Genomic DNA, 12106 nt, shown 5'->3' with positions numbered 1-12106 from the left:
AGCAAGCAAACAAGCTCAATGATGTGTTCTTTTGTTTTTTTGCATTTCCTTAATTGACTAATTTTCTTACGGTGCTAATTATGCTGTCCAAGATTTTGCCACTGTGCTAGGACATCCACAGCTCACCTTCTGGAACGTCGTTAGCCTGGTCTGTGCCTCCTGGCTCACCTTCATTTCGAGCCTACTTCCAAAAGCTTCACTACCAAGCGAGTTCTGTCCTTAGAAAGAGTCCTGCCTGGGTCCCTGGGGTCTTGACTGCTCTGTTCACTCCTGCCTTCCAGGAGGAGGTTGTCATGCACGTTCCCAAGGTGACTGGTTGTATTTTCCTGTGTCTGCTATGGCGGGCATTTACGGTCTTCACTCTGACTGCCATTCCTTTGCCTGCTCCCTCCTAAATTCTGATGCTAGTTGTCACTTTCTTGTCCGTAGCTTAAAGCTTTGGCGATATCGTATTCTCCATGTTGTGAGGGTTTTAGTTTGTTGTTTGTGTGTGTGTGTGTGTGTGTGTGTGTGTGTGTGTGTGTGTGTGTGTGTTAGTTTTTTGATTTTTAAGGAAACTTTTCTGGTTCTGTCTGGTTATATGTGAGGATATGGAAATAATGAAAAGGCACCCAGTTACCATCACTGCATAGCAGAATGCCTCCCAGTGTTCCTGTTTTAACACATTCAACAAATACTTAGGCAGGCTGGTGGCTGTGAGTATTTTATATTGGGAACAGACAGGAATTAGTCAACCCTGCTGCTCCTGGATGAGAACCTAGAAAAGCTTCAGCTATCGTAGCTGACGACTGCTTCTGTGAAGTGCTTACTACTTTATTTTTAATATTGTTTTCTTGTTAGCTTTCCCTGCAGAGTTTGAAATTATTGTCCAGGAACAGGACGAGGACGCCTGCTCTGCAGCCTGGGCTGTCTTGCCATTTCAGAGTAGGTTGGGATAATACTGTGTTCCTTGAAGCCTGGCTTTGATATCTTAAAAAGAAAAAGAAAAAAAACCCTCCTGTTATTTGTAGCATGTTTGTGCTCTCTCTGGCTTTGCTTTCTTCTGATGCCTATTTTATTTACAGCCCAAGAACTGCAGTGTGGTCTTTTTATCAACAAGCATCTTATCAAGGCCTTTGTGCTTACACTGTGAACAGCGGATGTATGGTCTTTTCCCTCAGGATTCCCCTTACTTTAGAATCCTTCCTGTTGTTGGATGAGCATTCGAGGAGAGGGAAGGCTTTTTTTTAAAACCACCTCTGGTTTTGCCTGCACAGGCACTTCAACTTTAAGTCATTCAAACAAGCCTTGTAGGCGATACTGATTAAAACGCGTACAATTAAAAGGAGCCGACCTTTGAACTGTGGTATCCTATTTCAGATAGCTTTTGAGTTGAGCTTTGCCTGGCCATTATAAAATTTCAAGATTGTAAATGAAAGCTTCCTCAGTGCAGACTCTTGTTAACAAGGATCTGCATTTCCTCCAAGAGATGGAAGGAGGGCTTCCACGCTTGCTCTGAGTTCCCAGTGTAGCGTGTTCTTGGCTCTGTGCTTATAATCGCAGTGGGAACAGTTCGTAGCATCTTTCTAATTGTAGTTTCCATCATTGAAAATTGGGCAAAGAGGCAAATGAGTGCTCTGTAGCTATATTTTAGACTGTTTTATTTTGAGTAAATCTCGTTTGATAGTTCCTAACCTTAAATTTGTTATCTTGCAGCTTTCCAAACAGATGCCTCCTTCCTAAGTAGGGAGAGGAAATGGCCAGTTATACACATAAGCCAGCCGATTATAGGCTTAAGACTTGCTTTCCTCTCGGTAGAATAATGGTGGCGATTATGATTTGGGAGTCAGCGCTACCATTTGTGTAGTCTTGGTGTGTGACACTGCATAATTGTGTGCCCCCTCCCTCCCTTTCCTTCTCTAAGATAGTGGATCCCTATGTGTACCAGGCTAACCTGGTCTAACCTGGTGTACATTATGTAACCCAGGCTGACTTTGTACTTGTTTTCTCCTGAGATAGGTGTGTGCTACCCTACCCAACCAGTATAAAAGAACCATGTTTCTTTCTGAGGTGCTAGGGATTGAACAAGGGCCTTGGGTGCACCAAACACTACCACTGAGCTATATCCTCAGCTTCAAACAAGGAAGTGTGAAGCCTCTTTTAAACCCTGTTTCTTTGTACATGAAATGTGATAGTAATGGTGAAAATATCATAAAGTTGCTGTAAATATTAAAGGGTATAATGCATAATATTATTGACTCTTTATGATGTACTATGCATGCCCTGCGTAACTAGGACAACTGACAAGTGGAACATTTCCTATTTGGGGCTTTTCAGTATTAGTGGGTGCACTGTAATTAGGTATCACATCAAAGAATATAAAATTTTATACATGATAACTGTAGTGGAGAGAAGTCCCCTTACAGATCTATGCTATAAGGACTTGAAATGTCTGGGAGGTTGTGAGGTATCCTCTGGAAAGATGAAGCACAGACCGAAAGAACTATGTCTAAGAATCAACCAGAGGGAGGTGCGTGCTTCCTGCAAGTGTAGGACAAGAGTGTCTTAGACAGAGGGAGGAGCAACCTGGTGAACACGAGGAACAGAACAAGAGTAGATTCTGAGGGAAGATCACAGTGGTTTATGATCCTGACCATGCATAGATGGGGGGAGAAACATGGTGTCTCAGGCACTATTTTATTGCTCTGAAGGGACACTGTAACCAAGGTAGGTTTTATAAAAAAACAAAACAGATGTTTAATTGGGGGTTTGATTACAGTTTCAGTGATTAGTCCATGATCATCAAGGCAGGAGCATGGTGGCATGCAGATGGGTGCTAGAGCAGTAGTTGAGAACTTGATCATGGTCCATGGCAGGGGTGGGGTAGCATGTGGGGAGGTGGGCAGGGAGAGAGAGAGAGAGAGAGAGAGAGAGAGAGAGAGAGAGAGAGAGAGATCCCAACAATGCCATGCCTCCTAATCCTCTTAATTCTTTCAGATAGAGCCACTACTTGGTGACTTATACATTCAAATACATGGGCATATAGGGTTGTTCTTATTTAAACCAATGCAGGTGGTGTTCAGGACATATTTTGAGGTCGTCAATATTAAATTTGAGGTAGAGAACAATGCTGCCTTCTGGAGTCATGCTTGCACTAACGTATCATGGTTATTTTAAAATCCTTCTAGTTACTCTTACACTAGATAGGATTTTGTCCTTCAATGTTAGTTGTTTCTCTTTCCTATTTATTATTTTTGCTTTTATGAACACTAGTCCACCAATTTTTCCATTTAGGAAAAACCCGAGAGTCAATTTTATTCTTTGAAATAGAATTTGCTTGTATATCACTTTTAGGTTAGATAAATGAAAAGATGTCAATCTTTTACCTATTGCGATGTCTGTAGATAGTTGACTCTTCTTAGCTTTGTAAAATGCTCAAATATTGTCATTTCTTGTTTAACTTCAGTAAACTAAAGCCAACACTTTTTTTTTTTTTTAGATGCTACGTGATGACTTTTTATTTGAAAGACATTTGTCATGGCTAGAGAAATGGATTGTCAGCTAAGACCAGTTTCCAGTACAGGTCAGGAGGTTCACAGCCTCCTGGAACTCCAGTTTCAGGGGAGACAACACCCTCTTCCGATCTCCTCTAGCACCTTCACATCTTCTTTTGTAAAATCCCAAACCTTTGATTTACCAAATGAGACTCAGGAGTCAGACTCTGGGTTGAAAGCCTGCTAGCTCAGAGAGGCAGAGAAAGCACCCAGTGACCTTCCTGCTCCATGGAAGTCCCAGAAGGAAAAAGCTCCTCTCCTTCTCCATGCTGTCTTAAACGCCCTTCAACTCAAAGGCCTTCTTTCTGTTTCCTGGGTTTTCTCCTGTTCACTCCCTGTCCTCTGGTTGCTTGCTCCACTTCTTGACCTAGGGTTGATTTTATTTAGCATTTGTTTACGGAAAGCTCTTGGGTTGAAGTTGTGTGCTCAGGGCTGAGCCACACCACAACAAGAAACAGATTTTTTCAGTTCACAATCTCAGGGTTTACAATGTGATCAAATATCCATTTATTATCCTTTGTAGGGCTGGATTTGTAGAAAGATATTGTGTAAATTTGGTTTTGTCATGGAATATCTTGGTTTCTCCATCTATGTTAATTGAGAGTTTTTCAGGATACAGTAACCTGGGATGGCATTTGTGTTCTCTTAGGGTCTGTATGACATCTGTCCAGGATCTTCTGGCCTTCATAGTCTCTGGCGAGAAGTCTGATGTGATTCTGATAGGTCTGCCTTTATATGTTACTTGACATTTTTCCCTTACTGCTTTTAATATTCTTTCTTTATTTTGTGCATTTGTAAAGCCAGCATTGTTGTTGGCATCCCATATTGCTGGAAAGAACAGAGTGACTTTACCTGGCTTCATTTTTTTTAGAAGAACTTTAAAGAGCCTTCAGACAATTTCAATGGATGTTGGGCAAGAGTTTGTAAGGGTTACATTGGCACAGTGATATGTGTGTATGTGGATGCATGCAAACATATTTTACTTTTGTTTATTTCAGTAATAATATTAGTTAATGTAGAGCTAATGTGGGAGCTCTGAAGCTCCACGGGACAAAAAGAAAAACTGTTTTTAGGCAATTCTAACAAACTTGCATGGAGCATTATATAAAGTCCAGGTAGCCCACTCTATCAAAACTTTGCTTAAACATTTAGTGCAAAGAGGAATACCTTCATGGAAAAGCCTGGTGTGGGCCTCTTGGCATCCCAAGGATACTGGACTTTATGTGATAATAGTGTTTGGTACTAAGTTTTCTGATAACAAATGCACTTAAGAATCCGTTTCTAACACTGTACACATACTTCCAGCATGCAGGATTAGTCATAACACTTGCCCTGTAAACGGTCACATTTCTTAAATGGACTGAGAGTCATTGTGGAATATGCCATTTGTCTTTCAGGACCTGATCTTCAGGTGTGCCTATCCAAAAACCCAACGTGCTGTACCAGGAAGATGGAGGAGCAGTACCAGATTGCCGCTCAGCAGGATTTGCAGCAGGTGCTACAGACATCCAGCTCAACACTAAAGTTGCTAATATCTCGGAATGCAGCTGCTTTTCAAGGTAGATGGATTTGCGTTCTGACGCTAATGACCAGCCCATTTAAACCCTTTCCTTGTAATAGCAATATTAGTAAACTTGGGTAGGCTCATTTCTTTGTAATTGTGTATCATCATTCTGCTGTAAAGTGGAGTTTGTTTTCCTAGCCATTATAAATTATGCATGGAGGCTTCCTGAGTGCATATTGAATATGACAGGAGTAAATGCTGTGTTATTGAAATAATCCACAGGAATGCATACCATTCTACAGTCCTTCAATGTTTCCATGATTCTCACCCACCATTTTTTTCCCAGTGAAAATTCATATTTACCAGAGACCTTGGAGGAGGAAGTAACAAAATCTCAGTGACTTTTACCTGTATAATCATCAATTTATTTTTAAACATATGAAATGAAGAAATATTTATCTTAACTTTTCTCCTGGAAACCTCACGCATTTTTCATGAGAACACAGGTTTGATGTGATGAGTGTATTCAAGAGTAGTAAATGTTTAAGAGTAGTTGATGTTTAAGGTTCAACTAACCTCAGAATTCATCCTTAAATCAAACAGAATGTTGACACATAAAAATTCATGAGTTATGAAATTATCAGACACACTGAAGGATAGATGGTCTTTTTATTTTAGTTTTTTCTGGAAAGTTTCTTATTACTGTAATAAAATAGCTTATTTTTCCTTATAAAGTATTAGCTATTGTGCCTATGGTTAAAATGGAAGAATTTGTTTGCGTGTCTTTTTGAAACCAATTTATAGCTCTGCTCAACACAGGACACAGGTTCTGTTAGTGTTCCTATGTGATAGGCATATTAATTGTGAACTTATGCAAGTAATTTGAATTGTTTACACACATAACTAAATCACAAAGGTGATTTTTAAAATTATATGTAGTAAATAAAGTAGGTGTACTAAGTCAGAACAAGGTTCAACTTGAATTAAAACGTAGCTCATCACGAATTGAGTTTTTTGTTCAGAAATTTTGAAATGTCAGCTATATTTTGGTAAATATTAATTGGGAATTTCTACCCCGGCTTAGATCACTTAGTTCCCAAATAAAAGACAAAAACCTTTATATTTATATCAAGCCTCAAAGGCTACAGAGCTGGGTAGGTATTTACCCTCTGTGCTATTTTGTCCATTTCTCTGTCAATAGCCCCAAGATAGAACAATCCACTGATCCCACGGTGTTGTATTCCTTCTTTTACCATTTCATCTCCTCTTTGAGACCTCCTTCTCAGACCCCCAATCCCCAGGAATGGAAACCTGTCTAGGTATCTATTGACCAGTCAGGAATAAGTTGGGGGTAAGGTTGCAGAGCATTACTTTGTGTACATGAGGATCTCCTCGTTGGGGGCAACACATCTCATCTTGGGGGCCCTTGTTTAGCATTATAATACACAGCAACAGACCAATCCTCAATACAACTATGTTTTTGGTAGGCTTTAATTATAGCTTTATTTCTCCTTTGAGACATTGTAGGGAGTAAGTCATTGACATGCAATCTAAACAAAGATTTGTGATTTGAACTGGGAAAATTAGAAAGCCTCAGTTGTCCAGTGAAAATGATGTGACTACTTCTCATGATAACGAGAGCATTGTGATGTAGGAAAATACATTTTTGGAGTGAGGGGGAAGTAGAAAAGTCCAAGCCAGATAGGGAGTTTCTGATCGTCAGTCACATGCTTGAGAAAGTAAGGCCAGAGCTGGGAAGAAATCTTAAAACACACATACACGAGTGTTAAGGAAAAAGTTTGCATGGGGAGAACTACATATGAACTTTTAGCCTCAAGTTCATCCATTCAGAACAGGTGGCCGTGCTCTGACAGAGCAGGGAAGGTCTGATAAGTCAGCCTCCTCTTCCTCAGTGGCATTGACGGCAGACCAGGGCATAGAGCCATCAGCTGCGGTCCCATAGGCATTTCATATACTTTCATTAATAACTTATTTCTAAATAAATCAATAAAGATCAAAAGATTGTGGAACCTAGAAAGCTGTTGACCACTAAAGTGTGTTGAATGGCTGAAAAGCTTTGCTGAAAGTGATACAGGTTGGGTGATGACCACTTCAGAAGCAAAATGTGCATTAAGATCTAAGATCCACACTTCCTGTTCAGTGTCATTTATTGCTCTATAACCTTTTTATCTTTCTGCCTAGTAAGTTTCACGTGCTCTTATTAGCAAGATAAACTTTGACTTTAAGATTAACTGTAAAAATAACAGTAAAAAGGTATTATGAAATGATTTTCTATAAAGCAACTATCATAATCACCACTGTCAGGCATCATTTTGGAGTTAGAAGAAGACAATATAGATTTAGAAGGAATTTGCCCATATTCTTTTATTGGAACAAAACTTTCAAGGATAGCAGCCCTTAATTAAATGAACAGAAGAGTTGACTTGGGCCATAATTTCATAAATGAGCCTTAAATATGTCTGCCCAAAACAAGATGAGAAATCACATTTGTTGCATCATAATTGAGCAGGCCACTTCGCCAATTAGCTACTAAAAAATGAATCTTTATTTAAAACAATCCACCACATTGCATGTGGATGCAATCTGCTTGACCGAGATTTAAGAGATCAGTTCACAGCTCCTGAACATTGACTTGGTAATTTTACTTTACATTTTCTTTTCTTTTTTTTTTTTTTATGACTGAGTTCCTCCTTTGATTTTTTTTCTTTTCTTTTATTGAAATTAGCTCCTTTCTCACACAATATTCCGGTTATGTTTTTCTTTTCCTCCACTCCCTACCAGTTTGTCCCCACCTTCCTTCTCATCAAGATCTACCCCTTCTTGGATCTCTCAATAGAAAACAAACAGGTTTTCTAAGGAATTAAAAACAAAATAAAATAATAAAATAAAGTAAAACAAAATGGAATAAAACGTAGCTCATAGGAATTGGACAACCAACCAAACATAGGAATTGGACAAAAAGAATCCAAGAAAAGACACCAGAAACAGAGACCCATTTGTTAGGGCCCACAATCAGGAACCCCATAGAAAACACTAGACTGAAGACACAAGAAATAGAGGCCCATTTGTTCCCATATCAGGAACCCCATAAAAACACTAGACTGAAAGCCAATGTATGCAAAGGTCTGAGAAGGAAAATATGTACCTTAAAAAAATAATGTTTTTCAGAGAAGAGAACTCTGACACGACGTTATGAGACGAGGAGCCTCCAAACATACCAGTGACTTTGCCTTTTGCCTGCCATCTACCCCTGAACACGCAGCCTATCTTTAACGTTAGTTTGTTGTAGGCAGGATAAATTTGGGGCTGAAAGTTGTGGGTGGGCTGCTGTCCCTGTCCCTCCACTGCGGCTCCTGCCTTGCTACAGGAGGTGTCCTCTTTGGGTTCCACATCTCCTCTGCTGTGAGTGCCAGCTAAGTTCACCTCCAAGGATTCTTGGGAGCCTCTTCTATCCCAGGTCTCTGGCCCATCCTCAAGATCCCCTACCTCCATATAGATCTGCAGATTTCCATTCCTCCTCATGGCCATTTGGCCCTTGCTCCTGTCTCTCCCCACACCAGATCCTGAACCCCCCATTCCCCTTCCCATTGCCTCCATCTGCTACTCATGACTATTTTATTCCCCAGTCTAAGCGGGATTCAGGGTACCTTCCTTCTTGTTTAGCTTCCTTGTGTCTGTGTAGTGTAGTGTTGGTATCCTGTATTTTATGGCTAATATCCACTTATAAGTGAGCACATACCATGCATGCCCTTCTGTGGCTGGGTTACCTCACTCAGTATGACATTCTCCAGTTCCATCCATTTGCCTGAAAGATTCATGATGTCTTTGTATTTAGTAGCTAAATAGCATTCCATTGTGTAGATGTACATTTGTTTTATCCATTCTTCAGTTAAGAGACATCTAGGTTGTTTCCAGTTTCCAGCTATTACGAATGAAACTGCTATGAACCTAGTTGAGAAAGTGGGATATCGGGGACTTTGTGGGTATATGGTCAGGAGTACTAGAGCTGGGTCTTGAGGTAGAACTATTCCCAGTTTCCTGAGAAACAGCCAAATTGATTTCCAAAGTGGTTGTTCAAGTTTGCACTCCCACAGGCAGTGAAGGAGTGTTCCCCTTGCTCTACATCCTCTCCAGCATGTGCTGTCTCTTGAGCTTTTGATCTTAGCCATTCTGACAGCTGTAAGAGGGAACCTCAGAGTCATTTTGATTTATATTTCCCTGATGACTTAGGATGTTGAACATTTTTTTAAAGTGCTTCTTGGCCATCTGAGATTTGTCTGTTGAGAACTCTCTGTGTAGCTCCGTACCCTATTTTTAATTGGGTTATTAGGGTTGGTGTCTACTTTGTTGAATTCTTTATAAACTTTGGATATGAGCCCTCTGTCAACTGTAGAGTTGGCGACAATCCTGTCCCTGTCTGTAGGCTGCTGTTTTGTCCTGTGGACAGTGTTCTTTGGCTTACAGAAGACTTTCGGTTTCATGAGGTCCCACTTATCAGCAAGAAATGGAGAGGTGGGGATGGAGCAGAGACTGAGAAAATGGCCAGGCAATAACCAGATCACTAGCTACACACTGAACAGGCAAGCACCGATCCATGACACTATTAACTCATCTTCTATTACGCTTTCAGAAAGGAGCTTAGCAAGGCTGTCCTCTGAGAGACTCCACCCTGCAGTGGAGTCATGACTCAGATGGATGCTGACACACCACAGCCAAACACTGAATAGAGCTTGGGGACTCTTATGGAAGAGTTGAGGGCAGAATTGGGGCTCCTGAAGGGCACCCTTGAGAGCTTTCAGAAACTGAATCACCAACCAAAGAGCATGCACTGGGTGAACCTTCCATGCACATCTGTAGCTTATGTGGAGCTTGGTCTTCATGTGGGTCCCAAACAACTGGAGTGGGGGTCAGGGATATCCTTAAAGCTGTTGCCTGTCTGCGGAATGCTTTGTTCTAGCTTGGCTGTCTTGGCCTCAGTGGGAGAGGATGTGCCTAGCCCTGCAGAGATTATTTTCAGCTCTAGGACCCCATCTGGAGCAGACCAGTGCAGGCGCTGTGCATGCTGCCTCAATCTCTCTGATTCCTATTTGTGTAGCTCTTGTGGAATTTGTAGGGTCTTTTCCTCCTGGTGTCCTCTGTCTCCTTTGACTCTTACATGCTGTCCTCCCCTTTTTTTTCCTGCACAATTCCCTGTGCAATAAGGGAAATTTTGATAAAGACATTTAGGATTGATTATTTCAAGGTCTCTCATTCTCAGTATATCGTCTTTATTTCTGTCTTCTACAGGAGAAAGTTTCTCTGATGATAGCATAGCAAGGCACTGATCTATGAGTTGAACAGAATATCATTAGGAGTCATTTTATTGTTACCTTAAAAAAGAGTAGTATTCTTTTATCCTACATTTCAGGACTATCTAGTCACAAGTTCTTAGTCACCCAGCCAGTGTTGGGTATGGGTTCCATCTAGTGGAGTGACCCTAAGTCACATCAGATGTAGGTCAGTCACTCTCCCAGTCTTTGAGTCACCATTGCACACTAGCATACCTTGCAGACAGGAATGAGACTGTTGTAGGCCAAAGAGTTTGTGGTTGAGATATTTCATTTCCATTTCTTTTTAAAAATTTTATTTACTTTGATAATTTCCTTCAAGAGCATGGCATGTAGGCTACTCTCACCCATTCTTCTTTACCCTTCAATCTCTCTAAAGTCCTGTATCTCTCTCCCAAATTAATGAACTCTTTATTTTTGCTACATATATGTACAATTACACATATATAATGTATTTTCCCCAGACATTTTTAAAATGTCAGAATTCAAAGTAATAGAATATATGTGTGTGTAGTGTATGTATATATGTATATATATATATGTGTATATGTGGATGAATATGTATATATGTATTTACATATGAGAGAGAGAGAGAGAGAGAGAGAGAGAGAGAGAGAGAGAGAGAAAGAGAGAGAGAGAAGAGAAGGTATGTATGTATGAAAATGTTCTACTGAATCCATTTAGCTTTGCTTGGATACATGTGTGTTCAGGGTTGACAGGTTTAGACACACTGTGTAGTAGTTCTTCCCTGAAGGAAACTATTTCTCCTCACAGCACTCATTGTTTTTCCACATAGGCATGGTACCCTGTGGAATTTCCCATCCATGTTTGCATGTTAGTTGGTGTTGCCATTGTGCTGGTCTTGTTGAGAGTTCATAGACTTTACCTGTCATGTCTAGGGGACACCACCTAGCAGCAGGTGCACTGGGCCCTTGGCTCCTGTAATGTTTTGTGTCCTCTCCCATGACTTTCCATGAGCCTTAGGTTCAGGGTTGTACTACACTTGTATCAACTGGGGCTGGACACCTTATGGCCACTTACTCTTTGTATTCTAATCAGTTATGGATTTCTGTAATAGTTTTCATCCATTGCCAAAAAGAAACTTCTTCAATGAGGAATGAGAACCACACTTAACTCTGGATGTAAGGATGAGTATTTAGAACATAGTTAGAACATAAATTGGTTTAACAAGATGACAGTAACAGGGTCTCCTCCCTAGCCATGATTAGAGGGTTATGTTCATAGTACTAAGGATGAGTTATCTCTCATTGAGTGGCTTAAATAATAGATATCCATAATAGATAGTTGTTGGTCACCTCCAAGATAAAAGTGCCACCCAAAGACTGTGAAGACAGACTTGCCAATCTGGTCATTGTCCTGGTTCCTCAGCCTTTACATTTCCTACTACTACCTCTCCTGAGTGGGAGCCTGAATACCACCTCCCGGTGCTGAGAGCCAGGCCTTCCACATTAGTTCCTACTCCATTCGTTCAAGCCTTGTGTCTGAAGTATGTGTTGTCTGTAGGGCCTCCCCTGCGAGTTCCAGAAGTATATTGAAAGGAAAAGTAATAATTCATTTTCCTTTGGGAGATTCTTGTATTAACCTGACCAACAACATGAAGGAGGTTTCCCTTCCCTAGCACTAGGGGTTCACGGCTCTTTTGGGGACACCACCATTTTATGTGCTGTAACTACATGTATGGATGCTCACACATATATATT

The 12106-nt window shown here is 40.6% G+C and overlaps 1 protein-coding gene across 1 annotated transcript in view; it reads left to right on the top strand.

The window, feature by feature from the left end:
• Positions 1–12106, top strand: part of Gpc5 (glypican 5) — a 465019-nt gene that overhangs the window by 28987 nt on the left and 423926 nt on the right. Inside the window, exon 2 of the mRNA XM_032917607.1 lies at positions 4931–5092. Within this exon, the coding sequence (XP_032773498.1) occupies positions 4931–5092 (162 nt within the window). The remainder of the gene's footprint in view (positions 1–4930; positions 5093–12106) is intronic.

This window comes from Rattus rattus, chromosome 12 (assembly GCF_011064425.1).
Source record: "Rattus rattus isolate New Zealand chromosome 12, Rrattus_CSIRO_v1, whole genome shotgun sequence".
NCBI classification, from domain to species: Eukaryota; Metazoa; Chordata; class Mammalia; order Rodentia; family Muridae; genus Rattus; species Rattus rattus.
Note: the sequence above shows the minus strand (reverse complement) of the source record. Positions and strands in the feature narration are given on the sequence as shown.